The 21,677-nt window shown below is 41.8% G+C and overlaps 1 protein-coding gene and 1 long non-coding RNA gene across 5 annotated transcripts in view; one reads left to right on the plus strand and one right to left on the minus strand.

The window, feature by feature from the left end:
- Positions 1–1,963: 1,963 nt before the first annotated feature.
- LOC120402057 lies at positions 1,964–21,411 on the minus strand. Of its 2 annotated transcripts, none has more exons than XR_005596931.1 (3): positions 21,368–21,411; positions 5,366–5,442; positions 1,964–4,072 (listed from the first exon to the last, which is right to left on the minus strand). It is a non-coding gene; the product is annotated as an uncharacterized LOC120402057 (long non-coding RNA). The 2 variants fall into 2 exon arrangements; XR_005596932.1 differs by lacking the exon at positions 21,368–21,411 and adding an exon at positions 13,070–13,103.
- SYT14 (synaptotagmin 14) overlaps positions 19,935–21,677 on the plus strand; it is a 240,071-nt gene continuing 238,328 nt past the window's right edge. The window contains exon 1 of one of the 3 annotated variants that reach the window (XM_039532412.1): positions 19,935–20,120. In XM_039532412.1, coding sequence (XP_039388346.1) covers positions 19,993–20,120 — 128 coding nt within the window. In that variant the 5' untranslated portion in view covers positions 19,935–19,992. The remainder of the gene's footprint in view (positions 20,121–21,677) is intronic. The other 2 variants (XM_039532418.1, XM_039532422.1) reach the window with 2 other exon arrangements.

Below are 21,677 nucleotides of genomic sequence, written 5' to 3' on the forward strand. Positions count from 1 at the left end.
AGGCAAATGCAGGTCCGTTTTAATGCATCAGAATAAAGCTATTGGCGCAAAAAGAAAGTATACACTTTGGGGCAACTGTATTTATTTTAATAGCCACAATTCCTGAAGAGGGAGTTTTGCTTGAATGAAGACGGTAGTTTAGGGCCCCACTTCATATGTGTAACTTGTTTGTGTTAGTGTTACTTTAAGAGCCTAAACGCTTCAGTTTTCTGACTTCTGTGTATTTAAATGCTCATCCTTTAATGTTATATTAACACAATTTTTACACTTAAATTGAATTAAAAAACAGCTGACTCCTAGATAATAGGGCATTTGTGGTTATGCTGCATGAAAAGAGAGATATTTAATTGTGATAAGTAATATCAAAATTGATTGAATACAATTACTTTTCTAAGGTGTACTTATTGCTAACATCTTAAATGCATCTTGATCAATAATGTATACTTGGCTGCAAGCATAAAACAATTTTCTTATAGGACTTTAGAGGTTATATTTTAAATGGTGAATGCCAAGTTGATGCTTTTTTTGAAGGCTCCTGTGGTGGTGTTGAAGTCCAAATATATATCCAAATCTATTCTGATGGTTGGACGACAAGAGTATGATCAAGAGAGAGAGCCCAAAGTTTGAAGGGATAGCATTAGCTAACATGGAATTTTAATTTAGTCATACATTGGATTTATAATATTTTCATGGCAGTCACATCAAACTTAAATTTGTAGCAATAAAAACGTCATTAAATTCACTGCGTCAGTCAAAACATTAACCTCATAATTCCTTTTAAATAATTACCACTGACCTAATTGGCTAACTTCAAAAAGTCAAGAGTGCCAAAAAAGCATGTTCAATTGCATGCCTAACTTTCATGCACCATGACAGCATGCAGGGAGCAGGTATTCACATTAAATTACCATAACTATATGCACAAATTAACTGTACAATTCATGTGTGTTTTTGAGCATCACATTGCAGGCAGGGGCAGCTCTAGGATTTGCGCTGCCCAAGCATGGCGGCACGCCGCGGGGGGCGCTCTGGCGGTCGCCGGTCCCGTGGCTCCGGTGGACCTCCCGCAGGCATGCCTGCGGATGCTCCACCAGTGCCGCGGGACCAGCGGACCCTCCACAGGCACGCCTGCGGGAGGTCCACCGGAGCCGCCTGCCGCCCTCCCGCAGGACGCTGCCCCAAGCGTGCGCTTGGCGCGCTGGGGTCTGGAGCCGGCCCTGATTGCAGGTCTGACTTTTTGAAATACAAGCTTTTAGTATCAGAGGGGTAGCCGTGTTAGTCTGGATCTGTAAAAGCAACAAAGAATCCTGTGGCACCTTATAGACTAACAGACGTTCTGCAGCATGAGCTTTCGTGGGTGAATACCCACTTCTTCAGATGCTCAGAAGCTTTTAGTGTCGATGTAAATCAGCTTGCAAAGTATTGATTTCAACATTTAGTTCCTAAAAGTCAGTCAATAAATTCCATTCACATGGTGATTCATGCTATGGAAGGCCGTGCAAACTGAAGTATATTTATGGAGCCTGTGGGACCTAGAAAATGGATAGAGTTTTAAGAAATCTGTCCCCAAGATTGTGCAACTTAAAGATCCTTGTAAAACTTGTTTGTTGCCTTTCCAAAAGCATTTACTATAGATCATATTCAGTTCAGGCCAGCACTGTAATTAACACTATCAGCACTGGTATACTGTCATGATGAATTTAGAGCAGTGGAATGAATGACTGAACAGCAAACAGCCCATTGCATATGGGAGAACATAGCTATCCATTACTGAATATACATAATTAAACTCCCCATCACTATTACTAGGAAATGTTCAGCAGAACTCACTACAGAAGATAGAGAAATTCAACTGTAGACAGCTAAATGATAAAATGATGCATATGCAAAGAAGTAATAAACCAAGAATCTGGGTTTAATTGCAGGGGATCAGGTGTACAGGGATAATAGAACATAACAGGGTTTCTCAAATTTTTTCATAGTGCAAATCTGCATCTTACTGGGAAGTGTATCTCCTTCTCCTGCATACCTCCTCTCCCATTAGCTGTTGCACAACTACCTCCCACTCACTGTTGAATGGAGCAGTTCTCCTCTTGTTCGTAATCATGTATAATCCCTTGGCAACTGTAGCAATTGCTTGCATGGAAAAGAGCTATTAGGAAAGTATATAATGACAGAGGGAAACTGGCCTAGGGAGAATTGTTTCTCTGAACCATCATAGATATGACACAGTGCAATTCTGGGTAAATGTTTTCTACCCCCCTCTTTTTTTCCTGTTGTACATTTTAGACTTGTATTTTATCCATAGACAATCCATCATTTATATGATCTAATAGTGACTGGGTACGTTTCTGGCACTCTGTGAGTACAGTCTGTTAAGTGTTAACTGAGAGACATTGTCTAACTGCGAGCTGGGAGGTAACAAGAACATTAGTTTCTGCATTACTCATCCAGAAGCTTCATAAAAGCTGGGAATTGTATTTGCAAGTACAATTTTTGAGTGTCTGGGGAAGTCTCATTCTGTTAGAACTGCAAGTGAAGGTGAGAGCATTGAGAGGAGACGTGGAGAAGAACGTGTGTAACAATACCAATATGTCAAGTGAAAGAGTGGTTCCTGACACAATATGCAAAGATTTAATCTTAAATAAATATTTTAATCGCAGCTTCAGAATACACTATGAGAGACGTGAGTAATAAGCACATTGAGCTCAAGTTTGCTCTATTACAATTACTTCAATTTGGGTAGGAGTTGCATGGAGAAGCAGAAGCGGTTGCTCTTCTCTAGAGAGTGGGGGGGGGGGAAACAATCATGAAGGGATTGCCTGGAGGTGAATGGTAGGAAGAGAGACATGCTGGGGAAAGTCTACTGTGTCTGGGGCTCTGAACCCCTAAGGAGTTGGATCAAAAATTATGTAGCTTACATGCCACAGGTGCATGATGATAGGAACAGACTTTTCATCTCATAGTCACATATATATATTATTATTAGTTTATTTATTATTTCCATTGTGGAGGTGTTTTTCTACCGCAGTCTTGTTTAGAGCCTCCACTTAGGGACTGGGAACCCATTGTGCATTGTACAAACATAATAGAAAGATGGTGCCTGTCCTGAAGAGCTTGTAAAATCAAAGAGGTGCTTCAGAGCCCCTTGATTCTTAAACAAATACCCCAAATAAAGCAGATCTTCTTAAACCTTTCATCAAAATATCAGTATTTCTCATACAAGATGCAGTGGCTGGGCAGGGGGGAGAATATAAGAGACAGAAAAGGGACAGAGTTGAAATTGGTTGGATAACCTTAATATTTAACTTCCAAAGTTTGTAACTTACAGTTACACTCAAATATATGTTTTAACTTTGACTTTCCAGGTTCTTGTAAATTTGTATTTTTTGAGATCTTGAGCATTCTCTTTAAGGTTTTTCCATTAAGAAAATTGTGTTTACAGTCTTAACTCCAATTTAATTAAGTGTTTTGCCTGGTAATTATCTTGGTCACTAAGTAGGTTAAATCTGATAATTAGAACACAAACATTATTAATGGACCAAAGTCTTAAAATTAATCACACATTTAAAATTCAATTAATTTTGTCAAGACTGAGAATGAACAATCCCAACGACACTTCTTATTACACTGTGTCAGGGTTTCCCAAGTAGAACTTCCATGTAAGTAATTCAGATGGATCATGCAGGTGTTTCAATTAGTTATGGATAGTTACAAGGTGGGGGAAAAAGAGGATGTTTAAGAAGATCCAGAATGGGCATGTTTAAAGATGTTTTGCCCATGTATGGTTTGTAGGAAGTAGAGGGAGCTTGGTTTTGCTCAGATGCATCAGGGTGCCTTTGCTTTTACTACTTTGCCTAATATGAATAGTTAGTGAAACTGCAGAATGAAGCTCTCTCTTCCAAAACCTGACCCAGCTCATCCGCTGGAGATCTGCTCACTGAGGGGGGCTTCTGTGTCTAGGGGCTTCTCCCTTTTCATGCAGAAGTGAGAAGGTGAAACCTCTGCAAAACAACTTCCACCTTGGCTCTGCATGGATATCCCTCCTTGGAAGCTTCACATAGAAGGAGCCCTGTGGGAACACAAAAGAGTGAAATAGGGGAGATGCTGCTCCCTTCAGCTTCATCATTTGTCCTGCATCCAGGTCTTAGTGCCAAAATGTAGGCTGGGGTAATTCACCTTCCATTGGGTCTTTCTGTTACTGAGCAGCCTCAGTGGGATGAAGCCAATGGCATTGCAACTCCTAGCAGCGCTATCAGAAAGTGGGAAGACTAGCAAAGCCAAGCATTGTTGCTATATGATGTTTCCTTTCTCCATGTGGAAAGTAAATCATTTCCTCTCTGGCCCTTGGGATTCATGGGGCTGGGAGTGAGCAAGGCCTTTGTGGCAGTCTGTACGATTACCAGAGGAAAATTCTCCAGTCTCTACTTTGTATTTCTGATCTCCATTCTGAATAAGCAAAAATCACTCCACCCTGAGATGGGCACTGCAGACCCTGAGCATGTTCAGTAAGAACTTTGGATTTCTTTAAAAAAAAAAAAAAAGTGCCCTGGCAAAGAGCCAAATGTTTGTGGGTGAGGCTTGGCAGAATCACAGTTCTGAGGTCAAAGACAACAGTGAGCATGTGCAAGATTGGCAACTATTAACATGTGCAGTAAGGGGTGACAGAGGTCAGTTAAGCAGCTAGCTGGTCAAAACCCACTCATACTGGTCATAACTTGCTTTAAAGGACTGAGCATGTGCGAATGAGGTAACTGTTGCTAAGAAAAGGAAGGTCTATAAAAAAAAGAGCTACAATTTAGCATACAAGGCCAGCTGCCAGCAGCACTTTCAGAGTTTGGAGGCTGCGTCCGAGAAGGAGAGAGGCGTGCAGGAAGAGCCGGAAAGCCAGCAAGAGAAGCCAAAGAAGGACTGCTGCAGAGAGAGAAAAGAGAGCTGGAGCAGAGCAGAGTTGGCTGATTAAGAGCTGAACAGTAACACAGTGATCTGATTTTTAAAAGAAAGCCATGGATTTATAGAGTAAGCTTAATATTCTTTTAATTATAATTTACTATAAGCATAGTTTAGGATAGTATATAACATTTAACGTGTGTGTTGAAATGTGTGTGTTTAATTGTATTTTATTTATGTAAACTAAAGGAATTTACAATCTGCTGTCAATTTGTTGCAAACTGGGCACTTGCAACAAATTGCTTTGCTTAGTATCATTTGAACTATATGCTATTGTAGTTTGAATGCTCTTTAACTTGCAATAAGGGATTTTGTGCCTTATTTAGGATTTTTAGATCAGATTGTAGTAGGGATTATTAGACACTTTAATAAAAAGATACTTTGTTTTGGAAAGAATACTGCTTGTCTCAATTACCTTATTGGAAGGTTATATCTGTGTTCTTTGGTGTTTTCCTTAGCAGCCTCAGGAACTTTTTCCTTGGGAAGGACACACTAAGGGGGCAATAGGAAGGTTATTATAGCAACATCCCAAAATACATTTTTTGGGGTAACAATACTATTATGATCACCACCTTTTACGAGACTATGATAAATTTTGTATCATTTGAAATGCCATAATCTGCTGAACATTATTGTCCTGGTAAAATATGTGTAGCTACATAATATGTGCAGTTATAAGAGTCTACTGTATGATTGTTAGTGAACTATGTTGTAATTCTGTAAAACCACAAACCAGTTTTTTGGAGACAAAGACACACTGGCCCCAGTCAGGTGTTAGAGCTAACACAAGCTCAAGCAGCCATTCTTCAGCAACAGGAAGGTGTAAACAAGAAATTTACATTTCTTCACAGAGACAGTCCAACTCTCACATCCACACCCCAGTTGGGGTAATCCTCAGAGAGAGGAGGGTGATATAAGAGAGACAGTGGCTTCCATTTCACCTCTCCTCCCATTTCTCAGCTCATGACATCAACAACTCTCAAAGAAGTGAACTAAGGGGGAGTGGCCCCAGACTGAAAGAGAGACCCAGCCTATGAAATTTACAACAGGGGTGAGATAAAACCTTTGCTTTAAGTTCACTTAGCTTGTTAAGTTAGGTATTAGCTTCCATATCACTCATATTTTCCTTTGTAACCAATTCTGACATTTATGCATCATCACTTGTAATGTATCTTTCTGTAGTTAAAACAATAAGAAGTTTATTATCTTAATCAGTATGTTTGGATTAGAGTGTGTAGGGAAACTCCATTTGGGATAACAAAGCTGGTGCATATATAATTTTCCTTTGATGAAATTATGGACTTTCTATGAGCTTGCATTGGTAAGCAGTGTGCTGGACAGTATAAGATGCACATTTCTGGGGGAACAAGGTTGGGACTAAGAATTTGTGGGAGTTGCCCTGTATGTAATTCATGAGAGACTGGTCAGAGTGCTCATGTATTTAGCTGGGAGTGAATTTGCATGCTGAAGGCTGTGTGAGCAGGCTATGCATGGCTGTTCTTACAGCAAAACAATGTAAAAGGCACCCTAGGCTGGAGAGGTAAGGGGATACAGCTGTTACAGTCCAGATTGTACCCTGGGTAATGTCACAGCCTCAATCTCCAACAGCCTAAACCTTTCCATCAGAATAGTTGGCACCAGAAGGAAAGTTCCTTGCAGTTTTTCTACTGTTGCCCAATCTTTAGATTATGTATTAATTATATTGATTACTTAAGAATCCCCAGTTATCACTTTGAGGGTTGACAGGTTCTTGCCCCAAGATCAGGCCCAGTATTATTTAAATTATTATATAGTTGGGAACCCTGTTGTGCACACTTGCAACACTCACACTATAGGAACTTTTTTATATTTACAAATATAGTTTATTGATACATTTAGCACACCCCAACTCAGTAAGGTAGGTAGATATACTACAGAATGTACATCTGCACATCCACATACTCTCACCATCCATTGTAGAAAAACCTGAAACATTAGCCATCATCTTCCTCATCGCCATCACCTTCCCCCTCATCACTAGTGGCCATCATTCTGGCACCTCCCAAGGACTACTTCTCCTTCTCTTACCTTCACTCTTCACCATACTAATATAGGTTTTTTTTTTATATAGGTTAGTACAGTATATCAATTATCTCAACTTTTTATTATATATGTCAATTCATTACCGTAGCCCTTTTGTGATTAGGTATCACATTTGTTATTTCTGTCCTAACCGGTCCTTTCGGTTCTTTCCAAATTGTAGTGTCTTGTTAAGTTTAAAAGGGTATGAACTTAGGAAGCCCCCTATACCAACCTACTTCAACTCATCCTCTATATTAAAGTGGTAGCCATATATGGACCTTATACTTTAGCTCCCAAACATATGTATGCTAACCTTGCCCTAGCTCAACATTACAGGATATGATCTGTAGGTCCCTTGTGTTAGAGCCAAAATATACTTTAATATAAAACTGTAAACCTATTATAATAAAACAAATAATCAAACCCATAAGAAAATAAGCAACTTGTAAGAAAAGATATACAGAGGCAAGTAAGCAGGCTAGTATTAGATGTATCTCATGTACCTGTTATGTATGTCAGTTCTTTGCCAGGACACTTCTGTGGTCATGTTGTGACAGGTTGGATCACAGAAACCCCCTTGGGAGCTGCCACCCAAGGTAGCATGTAAACAATGGATGCTCCCTGTAAAAACTGTGAGTCATGCATGGACATGTGACTTGCCCAGGTGACTCCTAAACTCCATCTTGGAGCTGGACTTTGCATAGTAGTGAGGAGGGGGTCTCCACTCACAAGAGAGTCTATTTAAACCCCTGGGAGACCCCTCCATTTTGTCTTCAGCTGGCTAAAGAGAGAGCATCTCCACCCCCAGGATACTTGGAAAAAACTGGAACAAAGGCCAGTGACTGCAAGGGGTGTGAGTGATTGCTGGATCCAGGCTAAAAGGAGATTAGTCTGTAAACGGAAGCAAAATAAAGTCTGAACACTGGACTGAGTGCATCCCAGTTTCAGTGAACTGTAGAGGGGGTGTGGGCCAGCAGAAGAAAGCAGGAAAATGACTACCAGTGAAGCAGCTAACAAACTAGAGTTGGCTAGACTGGAAGCAAAAGAGAAATAAAGACTCATGGAGAGGGAGGAGGCTGCCCACCAGAGACCCATGGAGGCAGAGACAGCAAGTGTGGAGGCAGAGGCAGCTGCCCATGAGAGAGCTATGGAGGCCCAGCGGGAGGCCCAGAAGCATGAACTGGCTATAATGGAGTCAAAGAGACAAAAACCTCCACCTGCTGGCTCCACTTCCCCCAAAAACCATAAATGGGAGTGACTATGTCCACAGTATGAGGAATCCAGTGATATTGCCAAATATTTCATCGCCTTCGAGAGACTGTGCACCCTCCATGCCATCCCTGAAGATCAAAAGATGACCACATTGATAGCAAAATTGACTGGACATATTCAATAAGATGCCTATTGATGATTCTTCAAACTATGGTAAATTTAAGGATCTAGTTTTGAAATGGTTTCAGGTTATACCTGAAACCTACAGGGTTAAATCCAGGAGTCTTAAGGGGATCTGGATTGAGTAATGTGGCTTATGCCAATGAAATGAGAGATTTGGTAAATAAGTGGGTGTGGGGGAAAGGCATTACAAACCTGGTTACTCAGGAACAATTCCTGAATATGTGCAGTGATTTTATTAAATACAGAAAGTAGGATTTAAGTGGTTCCAAGTAGTGACAGAGAGAACAAAGTAAGTCACCAAGCAAAATAGATTTGCACATTTTATTTTATGTCTAATCAAACTGAATACAGATAGTCTCACCCTCAGAGATGCTTCAGTAATTTTTTTCCTCAGGCTGGACACCTTCCAGGCCTGGGCACGATTCTTTCCCCTGGTACAGCTCTTGTTCCAGCTCAGGTGGTAGCAAGGGGATTCTTCATGATGGCTCTCTCCCTCTTTGTTCTCTTCCACCCCTTTATATATCTTTTGCATAAGGCGGGAATTCTTTGTCCCTCTGGGTTTCCACCCCTCCTCACTGGAAAAGCACCAGGTTAAAGATGGATTCCAGTTCATGTGACATGATGACAGGCCGCAGCAGCGCTTTGAAGTGCAAGTGTAGCCATAGCCTTGGTAGATTATAAGCTTTGTAATGATACCTTACAAGAGACCTTTTGCATGAAGCATATTCCAGTTGCATTGTATTTACTCATTATCACATGTTTATAAAATCATATAGACTGCAACGTCACACATGTACCTGTGGTCAGAACTTTCCCTTAAACTCTATTTTTAGCTTCCCAAATACTTGGGGTTTTCTGTTGAGCCGTTTATCTGGGCAAAGTTTCTGTTGAAATGTTCAAACTTAATAGGCCTCAAGCCTTATGCTGATTTGCTGAAGCTAATGTCTTACAGGATACAGGCCTATAAGTTTCTTGCATTACTGCTGAATGTAATGCAAAGCAAAATATAATGCAAAGCAGTGAATATAATAAAGGCAAACTAGCCCACTGGTTTACACTACCTAAACCCCATTCTATGGGTTTTCCTCAGGTGGTGGTGATCTGGTACAGTGGATTTAAGAGAAAATGTACAAAGGGTTTATCTATATTTAAGTAGTTATTCTACAGTGGACTGTAGAACTTTTCCCTATGGGTCAAATGCAAGCAATTACTGCACACAGAAGAGCTGTGTCTATTCACTAGAATACAGGCTGGAAGCTGACCATTACTATGGCTTCCCCCTCAAAACATAATTGAGAGTTTATTCTACAAGCCTCCATGACAGGAGCTATAGAGGTGTGGTCTGTCCATGTGCTTATATGGGTAAACCTCTGCCTTGGTGATGGCCCCGATGCTCATATCTGGGCAGCTGCTGACAGGGCTCCATCTCTTAAATTTTTATACACTCTGAGTCCCATCCTGCTTTTGTTGTGCAGTCAAAACTTAGTGGGAATTTTGAGTGTGCAAAAACTGTAGGATTGGGCTCCAAATATGAAATAAAATTTTAAAAAAATATCAAAGGTAGTTTTGCATAAATGTTTTGTAAGTGTTCTTCCCTGTATCAGAACTTGGACAATTACACACCTTTTAACTTGTGAACACGACTGTGCCCGAGTCTTCTAAAACTAACAAGAGAGTTGCAAAAAGAGTATTTTCTTCAAGCTTGAATGCATGGTAGGCCTTGAATATTACTCCATAAATCGTCATCATGAAAAATCCAAGGGAATGGGGTGTGAGAAACGTGATATCATTGTGTGCATGCATGCATTCTTCTTAGCATATGCGCAACGTGCTTCAGGTGGCATGTGATCAGAATTTATCACCGAATTAAGTCCACTGGTTGGATCATTAGCTTCCCCAGCATGGGCCAGGTACTGATGGGGAGTGCAACATGAACACTGATCCATGCCCCTCTGTGCATGCGTTAATTACCTTCAATAAGAATTGAGTGTCAGATAGGTTTAACCCATATTTCTCTTTCTTTGTAAAGAATTAGGCCTTACGTCAACCTAACTCTGTAAGTGTCTACACTTAAATGTTGCTCCCACAGATGTAACTCACACAACACACCAACTTAATAACTCAACCTCTGTGAGAGGCGTAATGCATAGGTTGATGTCGTTAGGTTGACACAGAGTGAGAGTAAACACTGTTGCTGCCTTTCAGAAGCCATCCCTCAATGCCCACACTGACAGTTAAATCAGTGTAAGTGCTCCTGGTGAGGACATGCACCACTGACACAAAGAGCATAGTTTGGTCATGCAAAAGTGATTTAATTACTGTGGTGGCTGTATGTCAACGTAAATTGGGTTGGCTTCATTTTGTAGTATAGACTTGTCCTTAGATACATAGATTTTTGGAATTCTGGAAACTAGAGATCCTGGAGTAAAATTTATATGATAGTTCTCAACTATGAACAATATAACAGTAAGAAATAATTGATTTTGAGAATACCTATTATTTGTATTATAGTAGTGCCTATGGGTCCCAGTCACAGTTCAGAGTCCTGTTGGCCAAGTTGCTGCACAGACAGAGTAGTACATGATTCCTGCCCCGAAGAGCTTACAATCTAAATAGACAAGACAGACTCAGATGAGGGTGGGGGAAGGGGTAGAACACAAAAACAGAGTGAACAAGGGGCTGGCAGCAAATGGTATGGTAATTCAACAATTTATTTATTTATTTGGGTGGATTCAGTAGGAAGCAGATCAGCTAAATGGAAAGAAAAGGGAAGGGAGGGGCATGAGAGAGACAAGCAGGAGAGAGAGGGTAAATGGGGAGGTCTGGAGTAAATCTGAAATGCAGAGACTTTGAGGGGAAGGAGACAGTTGGAGCAATCAGCACAGGGCAGGGAATATCAGAACTTTTCAGTTTTGACTGGAATGTCCAGAGGCCCCTGTTTTGGCTGTTTCTGTTTTTTTTAGTGGGTGCAATGTGATTGGCTGCAATTTTACCCTAATGATGCATGGCAGGGGTGTGGAGGGTTGGCGGGTGGGGGCAGAGGGACTGTCTGGGTCCTAGTGACCCCAAAGTCTGTGGGCAGGTGGGTGGGGTCTGTTCTGGGTCTAGGGTGCTGGGAGAAGGGATGGCCCTGACTGGGCCCCATTTTACTTTCTCCCCCAGCAGAGCAGTCCCTGCTTTGTCTGCCTTGGGTTCTTCTGTCATCTAGGTGTGGGAAAGAGCCAAAGGGTCTGAGCTGATTTTTTTAAATATAATTCTTTAGCTATAGATTAACTTCCTTTGCTCAGTATTTATTATTGTTTCCCCAGCCTTAAAATCAAATTTGCAAAGCATTGCCATAAATGGATTGAAAGGTAATCTTGTTTCACTGTAGCTTCTGTAATTGCCTTTGTCTGCTTTCCTGAATTGCTATTCTGTAACTTCTCAAAGATATCCTCTTCAGGGAACAGAAACAGGTCTCTCTATACCCACTATGGCAACAGTACATTAAAAGCCAACAGAAAAATACTGCTGTCTCTAAGCTCTGGCAAATCAGGGCACTGGCTCTTTCTCCATTCATGCCAATAGATCCTGTACTTAAGGTCAAATCCCTCCCACTGTGGTGAGCTGAAGTGAAATACAGGGTTCTTCATGGAGGCAAAATCCTCCCCTCCAGGCTGTGAAAGACTAGCAGAGGTACTTTACGGCCACTACAGCAACCTCAGCCTTGCAATAGCTTCTGCAAACAGGGCTGGCTCCAGGCCCCAGCACACCAAGCGCGTGCTTGGGGCGGCATGCCGCGGGGGGCGCTCTGCCGGTCGCCTGGAGGGCGGCAGGCGGCTCCGGTGGACCTCCCGCAGGCATGCCTGTGGATGCTCCACCGGAGCCATGGGACCAGCGGACCCTCCGCAGGCACGTCTGCAAGAGGTCCACTGGAGCTGCGGGACCGGCGACCGGCAGAGCGCCCCGTGCCACCGTGCTTGGGGCGGCGAAATTGCTAGAGCCGCCCCTGTCTGCAAAGCTTCACCCCTTGTGTGGGAGGATATAGCCAAATGACACATGCATGGATTCATAACCACACACCTATCTTGCCTACTACATACCCTCTCTGCTCTCTTGGATAAACTTATGAAACTCAGCTTCACAGTGCACAGACTGCTTGCAGGTCCCTATGAGCAGACTTCCCAAATCTTGCTTCCATGCAGCAGAAGCACACCTGTTTCCTTGGGCAGAATTTTCTTCTCAAAGGGTGTAGGACAGGGATCTCAAACTCAAATCACCACGAGGGCCACATGAGGACTAGTACATTGGCCCGAGGGCCTCATCACTGAAACGTTTTCATAGAACAATACAAAAGTATAGTAAAAAATGAAAAGTAATATATAGTATTCTATTAAAAGTCAATGTATTAGCTTTTTAAAAACTGTAATGCGAAGAGGGGTTTTAATAAAATATAAACACTCAGTAATGCACCTCACTCAAACAACAAAACACACATTTACTTTTAGAATTACTTTGGTTAAAGCCCCCTCCCTGTCCCAGCCCTGCCCCCACTTCACCCCTTCCATGAGGCCCCACCCCTGCCCTACATCTTCCCTGCCCCCATTGCAACCCCTTCCCCAAAGTCCCTGCCCCAACTCCGCCCTTCCCTGCCCCTATTCCAATCCCTTCCCCAAATCCCTACCCCAGCCCTGCCTCTTCTCTGCCTCCTCCCCTGAGTGCGCCGCATCCCCACTCCTCCCTCTCCCTCCTGGAAAGTCCTAAGCACAGCAGCTGTTTGGCAGCAGGAAGCACTGGAAGGTAGGCAGAGGAGCGGGGATGCAGCGCACTTGGGGGGAAGGAAGGAGGGAGGGCGGGGGGTGAGGGGAGTTTGGCTGCCGGTGGAGTCAGCGCCTATGGCGGGCCGCAGGAAATAACTCTGTGGGCCACATGTAGCCCACGGTTTGTGTTTGAGACCCCTGGTGTAGGATAAAAGTGAATTCGGAGCCTAGGTCCCATTGAGGTTCATGGGACATGAGCTCCACAGTCACTTAGGTACCTCTGAACATTTTACCCTATGACCTTAATTTGTGTTTCTAAAGAAGCAAAGCTTTGAGGCTTATTTTTCTCCTTTCAAAAATAGCTGAAAAACCTATCTACATTTCCTGTCATTTTCATAAATGGAAAAAAAATCATTTTCAGAAATGAGAAAGCTTTTGAAAAAATATTTTATTAAAAATGTAAATAACAAATGACAACTTGGTCTATTTCCAACACTGAAAAATAGAAATGTATTGTGGAAATCAGCTTCTTTTTTTCCCAGCCAGCTCTACAATTACACTACCCACCCACCCACCCCAAAAAAGGAGGAGGAATCATTCTTCTATGCCCCATGTGTTCTGGCTTCTGTGGCTGCTTCTGAGACACAGGAACATTCACAGTAAAATGTTCAGAGTTCATGAACAAAGGTTTAACCTTGTTAAAACAACCTCTCCCTGCTTCATTCCCAGAAACAACTAAACCATTTTTGTTGAAACTTTTCAAAATATGCCTGTAGCAGGGTGCTGCTGCAAGGGCACCTAATTAGCCCCTGCTCAGCCAGCCCCAATCAGGGGGAATAGATTGGGGCTGGGGAGAAGTCTGGTGCCTGGCCTCTGGAACTGGCTGCACCTGTGGGCCTGCCGATTGACGAGCCATAAAGGCTGGCTGGCAGCCAGAGCAAGGGGGGAATGGCCAGTCTCCAAGCTGGGGGAGACTCCCTGTAAAAGAGGAGACAGTAAGACCTGTAAGGCTCTGTAAATAGTATCACCGGTGGTGGGAACTTTGTGTGAATAAAAGCCACAGGTGCTGCATCAAGAAAAGGCTTGCAGTGCTTTATTAGAACAGCAAAGAGCTTAGCGAGGGGGTGAGGAAAGAACCCGGTTACAATTCCACTTAAGGCAGAGACTAAACAAAGAATGATTTGGCCAAATGCTTATCAGTAATTGAAAACAGAAGGTTATAATGGGAAAGGTTAGGCAAAATTAATAGAGTAAATATTTATTTAAAAAATCATTACATTAGAATTATCACCAAAAAGGCAGATACTAAACTTCAAAAGCTTATGGAAAATGTTAAGTAAAGGTAATAATTGGAGATATACCAATCTCCTAGGACTGGAAGGGACCTCAAAAGGTCATTGAGTCAAGTCCAGCCCCCTGCCTTCACTAGCAGGACCAATTTTTGCCCCAGATCCCTAAGTGGCCCCCTCAAGGATTGAACTCACAACCCTGGGTTTAGCAGGCCAATGCTCAAACCACTGAGCTATCCCTCCCCCTTTTTTCTTGTTGCCATGTAGAAGCAAAGTTTTTAAATGTTTGGCTTTAATTTTGATTGTATAGTTCAATGTATTATACATTTATTCCAAATATGCATTTGGAATTGTGCAATTTGACACATACAGTACTAGTCTATGCCTGCTGGACATTGGTGTATATATACACACCCTTTCTGTTCAATTACATATTGCTGGCTCACTTCTCAACATAGTCTAGAATATTATCAGTCAAAATAAAGATCAAGTCATTAGCTTTGAAGATGAATGAGATTCATTTGGCTGATTGTACTGGCATGGCTGTTATATGCTGGCATGAAGCAAATGAAGCTTTTAGCAGAACACTATATTTTCTTGCAGAATCTTTTGAGTGAGAATTGCACAGTATGGATGTGATCATACAAAGTGCTGGGCTCCCTCCAATCCCATTGTCTTTAGCCATATCACATGCTATATCGTTTGCTAAAATTTCCAAAGTGAACAATATCTCCAAGCTGGTTGTACTCTATATGCATAGTAAATACTAATCCAGTTCAAGCATCTCAATCTGTGACTGCATTTTAAATGTATTTTATCTAATGAACAATTGTAAGCTGCTGTTCAGATTCAACAATTTCTTTAAAGTAATGGCTCTTTTGTTTCTTCAGAATATTCCTACTAGTATGGAATAATGTGTGAAAAACAGGCTCATGAAGAGATTACCTAGCTCATTCTTGATACACTGAATGGATTTTGTGATGAGAGATGATCCAAGATATTCACAATGAAATATGCTAAAACAAAGCACTGAAAAAGGAGTGCCACAAACTACAACGCTCTCCCAAGTAGAAATAATAATAAATTATATTTTTCACATACACAGCACACTTTAACCATAGATCTCAAAGCTCTCTCTAAAGTTCGCTAATTATCCATGTCTCCATTTTATAGTTAGAGAAACTGAGGCACAGAGCAATCTAATAAGTTGCTCATGGTGCAACATGTCACTAGGAGTACTTAAATAGATCAACTGTGATCATCATGTGGCTACATTTTTTTTCCAAACATTCCTGGTCTCCTTTTGTGAATGAGGCAGTGACCCTCCCTCATGCACCATTATTATTTTTTTGCAGCTCATGGGGCAGCAGATTCCTCTTGTCCAAAAGAAATCTTGGTTGTGCAGGACAGGAAGGTGTATTGGGGCATCCCAATACACTGCCTCTTGATGCTGCTTCTGTGACCATCTTGTCCATCTGTTACATGGCTGCAGAGGCAAATGCTGGGTTACTGACTGTCTTCATGCTCATTTCTCGGATTTCTGCCTTCTTTGGTGTTATACTTGCCTAACTTTCCACACCCTTGATCCAATTTCAGCCATGTTATAAGCAGACACAATTTTTGTTCAATGGGAATTGTATCCATTTGTGAGGACTGTATTTAATGTCCCAGATTAAGATTACCTCATGTATACACACACATCTCCTCTCCACCTCCCTGTGCATTGCTGTTTGTCTGAAAGCCACTGATTTCTTGACACCAGTTTCTCCTCCCTTGGTTTTCACACCTCAGCTGCTGGAACAGGGCCCCATCCTCCCTGATTGATCTAACCTCGTTATCTCTAGCTTGCTTCTTGCTTGCTTATATATACACACCTGCCCCTGGAAATTTCCACTGCTTGCATCCGAAAAAGTGGGTATTCACCCACGAAAGCTCATGCTGCAAAACATCTGTTAGTCTATAAGGTGCCACAGGATTCTTTGCTGCTTGTATCCTGATGTATCTGCATCACAACAGGCAGGATTTAGCCCAGCATAATTCCTGTGAGGGGCAACTCCACTGACTTCTGCTTTTTGTCATTTCAGTTTGCTGTTAGCACTAGGTAGTGTACCTTTTATAAGCCTAGTCACCAATGTGGAGGAGTAAGCCAAGAAATAACAGGTAGTAACATAACTTCTCATTCCTAGAAATGGTCCAGTTGTAGGAAGGATGAGAGGAGGAAAACAGTGCAGTGTTTGTCCTTCTATAGCATATGTGGGCTATGAATAAACAGCACATTTCAGCTTCCATTATGCCTAGTCACTGTCTAAAAACAGCCCACACAGTCGTCTTCTTATGATTTTAACCATGTCACTAAATTAGATGCCATTTATCAGTATGAGGACTCCAGACGGGCCCCATTGTGCTAAGCAGTATACAAAAAAATAAACACAAAAACCCCAAAACAAAACAGAAAGAAGTGGTTCTTGTCCTGACCAGAAGTGAAATAACTGCTATTGAGGTAAAGTGGAAATCTCCAGTTTAAGGCAGAGTATTAAGGCAGAGGCATCAAATAGATTAGTAATTAATGCAGGAATTTTTTACATAGCTTAATGACTAACCATTGATTGGTTATATGACTAGCCTGTGAATCATCTGAAGTATGTTTTTATCATGCACCCATAGCTAGGAACTAACTTTTTTGTATCAAATAACAGTATTTTGTAGTCTATCGTCCATCATCTTGTCAGGACACAAGCTGTGATCTATATCACTAAATAGAACTGCAGTGAAAAGTTCCACTTTAATGTTGGCTGTCTAGACTTACCAGATTAGCCCCACCTAAGGGAATGGCACTCTGTCTGTGTCAAGGAAAATATCTAGTACTATTACTCATCTGGATGGACATAATGAATCCTACTGGTTTGCTCCGGCAGTAAAAAATGTTTTGCCATCATTGTTGAAATACAGCTGAGTAATAGAATGTGTACATACAATAATTATTTCAATATATTAACTCCTGCTGGAATCTATCATTAACAGAACCACATATTTCATATAGTTGTGAATCCCACCGCTTACTTTTTAAATACCTATATGTTTATTGTGTATATCTATTTCTGTTAAAACTAAGAACCTCAAGCTAGGAATTTGTATTCCAAAAAGCAAACTATGTTCCCTGAATAAATAATTTTGTGAAATGTAAAGTAGCTAAAATTCAGCTAATAAAAAAATATTGCTTAAAATCAGATATGTTTGGAAATAAAAATCCTAATGGTATGAAATGAAATGTCACATTTCTACAGAGAGAATGAAGAAAGGCAAATTGTTAAGACACTGTCCTTTTCTAGAGTATGAATTGCCTTATATTAGGGTGTCATTGTAGCAGCAACATTCCTGAGATTTGAACTTTCATGCCCAAGCTTACATTCTAGAGATGATCTGTCTATGTATGCTGTGCTTAACTAGTGCAGCTGAAGCTGACTGTTGGATTTTCATTATGATGGCAAACTGATGAACCTAGCACACTTAGACCAGTCAATAGATTTATTTAGGGATTCAAATCTCTGTTTGGGGGAAGAGAGATCCTCAGTCTCCAAAAACTTGTGAACCACTGGTGTAGTTAGTTAAATATACATTTATTTTACATAGTAGTTATCATTCAGACAGGAAATCACATTTTGACTAGTGGCTCTTTTCAGGATGTTTTCCATGAGTGACATTAGATCAGATCTGCTCAGTTCCACCAATGCAAATCTGCAGTATCTCAACCGACTTGAGAGGAGTTACTTCAGCTAGTGTAAGCAGGATAGAGCATGGAATTTGGCTGTGTGTGTGTAAAACCAAGCAATGTTCCCTGAACCAATGTTCATGCCCAGAGCACAGAAGGAGGTGGTGAATCAGGAAAAACAAATAATGGGCATATGTAAAGATAAGGTAGGTGAGAAAGGATTGTCTAGTGTTGCAGGTGGTAGTCAGGGACCTGGGCTCAGTTCCCTGCTTGCAGCAGATTTCTTGTGTGATCTTGGGCAAGTTGTGCAGTCTCTCTCTCCTCAGTTTTCCCACCAGTTAAATGGGGAAAATTATACTTCCTTATCTCAGAGGGGTGTTGAAAAGATAAATTCATTAAAGATTGAGGCCCTTGAATACTATGGTAAGGGAGGCTATATAAGTACCTAAGACAGAGAGGTACACTAGAATCTCAAAGTTATGAACACCAGAGTTATGAACTGACCGGTCAACCACATACCTCATTTGGAACCTAAGTATCCAATCAGGCAGCAGCAGAGACCATAAATAAATAAATAAAGTGAAGTATTGTGTTAAACATAAACTACTAAAAAAATAAAGGGAAAGCAGCATTTTTCTTCTGCATAGTAAAGTTTCAAAGCTGTATTAAGTCAATGTTCAGTTGTAAACTTTTGAAAGAACAACCATAATGTTTTGTTCAGAGTTACGAACAACTGTCAGTCCCAACGTGTTCGTAACTGTGAGGATCTATGGTAGGTGCATATCATGATGTTTGGGGGGAACACGCTTTAGCTTACCCCATATGTTAATTGCTTTAACTGTTACAACTTCCCCCTACCCCCAATATAAGTTTCACTCACTGCGCACCCCCACTGAATGCCGAACTGTTACAAGTTGTGCTACTTTGCTCCTTGAAGCTGACATCTATTTTCTGACCAATCTACACCCATGTGTGACTTACAGCACCATTTACATCACTTCCCTATGTGATTTCCTCTTACTAACATATTCTGAGTCTTGACAACTTGATTTGATTTGTTTTTTTTTCCCCACACAGACTCAGTCTTTTTTTCCAACTGCGTTTTTTTAACTAGAATTAAATCTTCCCAAACAGAAAATACTGGAGAATCAATGTTCTTTCTTTTTTGTTAAAAGAGCCATTCTTTATAGCTTTCTTTTACAGCCCTTTACAGATTTTTTTTTAAATGATGAAAATGCAGCGTCCTCACACACACATATATACATTTAAGATGTATATAAAGGAGTTTCTAGAGACTGGATAGTCAGTTTATTTCAATGACAACAAAAACTACCTTTGAGGTTAAAAAAAAGTACAGAACTCCACAGAAATTAGTAAAACACAACAGTAATCAAGTAGTTCCTTTATATATCAACAATTTAATGCAGGGTGAAGTAACTCATTATGAGATTTTAAGCAAAGGAGCTCAACTTTTTTTCTTTAGGAATAAAAGATGTTATTTTGATACAAATGATTAATCAGATAAATTTCTCACTACACAATTTAAAGAGGAAAGGCCAAACCTACCCAAAGTAACATGAATGTAAGTCCAAAGTAATTCCACTGAAGTACATTTCTTTTTGGAGAGTGTGATGGGAAGCACTTATCTTGCACTGGACAGGGAAGAGTTAACCCCACATTGGGGGCTGAGGAAGCCATGCCCCCTTGTCCCTGCTGTGAATGTGCCAATTGGAGAAGTAGTATAAAGGGAGCAGCTCAGCTCAGTCTGGGCTGACTGCTGAGAAGGGAGGATGCTCGCTGCAGGCCCCAGCCTGGGAGTTGCAGAAGCCCCAGACTTTGGAAGCCACAGATGCTGAGACTCAGGCAGATACCCAGATGCCTGCAGACACCCGAGGCTGCTCAGAGTCCCCTGGAGCTACCTATGCTGAGGAACCTGGAGACCCCAGAGATGCCTGGGTCACTGCTTCAAGGGATATGGTAGGAAGTAGCCTGGAGGGGGATGGGCTAGCCACTGTGCTGAGGGATGTCAGTGTGTTTCAGTAGGATCCCTGCTGACTCAGTGATGAATACTCCCACCACTGACAGGGCCCTGGGCTGGGACCTGGTGGAGTACGGACAGCCCGGGTCCCCCTACCCCAGCTGCCACCCCTCCCTAGATGGCAGCTCACTATTCCCCACTGGCCATTAGGCAACACAGCCCTGAGAAAGTGGGCAATAATATGGACTCTGGCCATTAGGCAACACCATCCTGAGGATGAGAGCAGTTATGTGGATTCTGGCCATTAGGCCAGACTGTCCTGAGGTCAAGGGCAATCAAGAGAACTTAGCCACAGGCCTGTTACACCCCTCCCTCCAGCCAACAAAGGGGATGGGGTACACTTACCCCATGACAGAGAGCCAGCCAGATCAAAGTCCAGAGTTCAGAGCTGAAGAGGAACGGAGACTCAGAGAATGACCTCCCAAGAGCAGCAAGTGGAGAAGAGAACTCAGATGTTGGCTAGGACCAGGGTGTGACTGGTTCCCCCTGGGATGCCACCTACAACTGGGGTACCACTGAGCTCCCTGACCCACCAGCCTGGGCTCCCTCTACCACTGTACTGCTGTGACAAGCTGCAAAGCCTTCTAGCCTGCATTTTAACCAGCATTCATACAGGTAGGGTGTCATAGGTTTATTCCCCACTTTGAACTTTAGCCTTCACAAGATGGGGACCTGCATGGACTCCTCTAAACTAAAATCCTAGTTTAGATCTGGTTCTCGCTGCCACCAGTCAAGTTTTAAGTGTCTGACACACTCCCTGTTCCCCCAAAAACTTTTCCTGGGGAACACAGATCCAAACTCCTTGAATCTCAACACAAAGGGAAACAATCCATTTCCCTCACCTTCTTCCCCCTCCCCTTGTCCTTGGGAGATACCTTGATTCAAACAAAGAGGGACTCATTTTTCCCCCTTCCCTTCCCCTGAAAATCCAAACAAGGGAAGAAATCAATCAAGTTCTAAAAAAGAAAAGATTTTATTAAAGAAAGAAAGTACACTATCTCTGTATTACCAGGATGGAAAATATCACAGGGTCTGACTTATAAACCTGGAGAGACTTCCCCCTCCCTCCTCCTCAGAATAATCAAAGTAACAGCAAACAGGAATAAAGAATTTATCCAGCAAACACACAATTGCAAATACAGAAAGTAACTCAAAAGACTAATCTGCCTTTTTAACTAATACTCACTATATTGAATAGAAGAGGCTATTTCAGGAAACTTGGAGAACTTGAAGGATATGACTGGCCTCTCTTAAATCCAAAAAGAGACTCCATCCAAAACAAAGGACACAGACAAAGCCTTCCCTCTACAGAGATTTGAAATTATACTGTCCCTTGATTGGTCCTCTGGTCAGGTGTTCATCAGGTTACTGAGCTTGTTAACCCTTTACAGGTAAAAGAGACTTTAACCCTTAACTATCTGTTTATGACATAGGGACACACCCCGCTGCAGTTACATGCAGGCTCTCTAAGCACCAGCTTTCCAGCCTGGGACCAC

The sequence above is a fragment of the Mauremys reevesii genome, linkage group 3 (genome assembly GCF_016161935.1).
Source record: "Mauremys reevesii isolate NIE-2019 linkage group 3, ASM1616193v1, whole genome shotgun sequence".
In the NCBI taxonomy this organism is placed as follows: domain Eukaryota; kingdom Metazoa; phylum Chordata; order Testudines; family Geoemydidae; genus Mauremys; species Mauremys reevesii.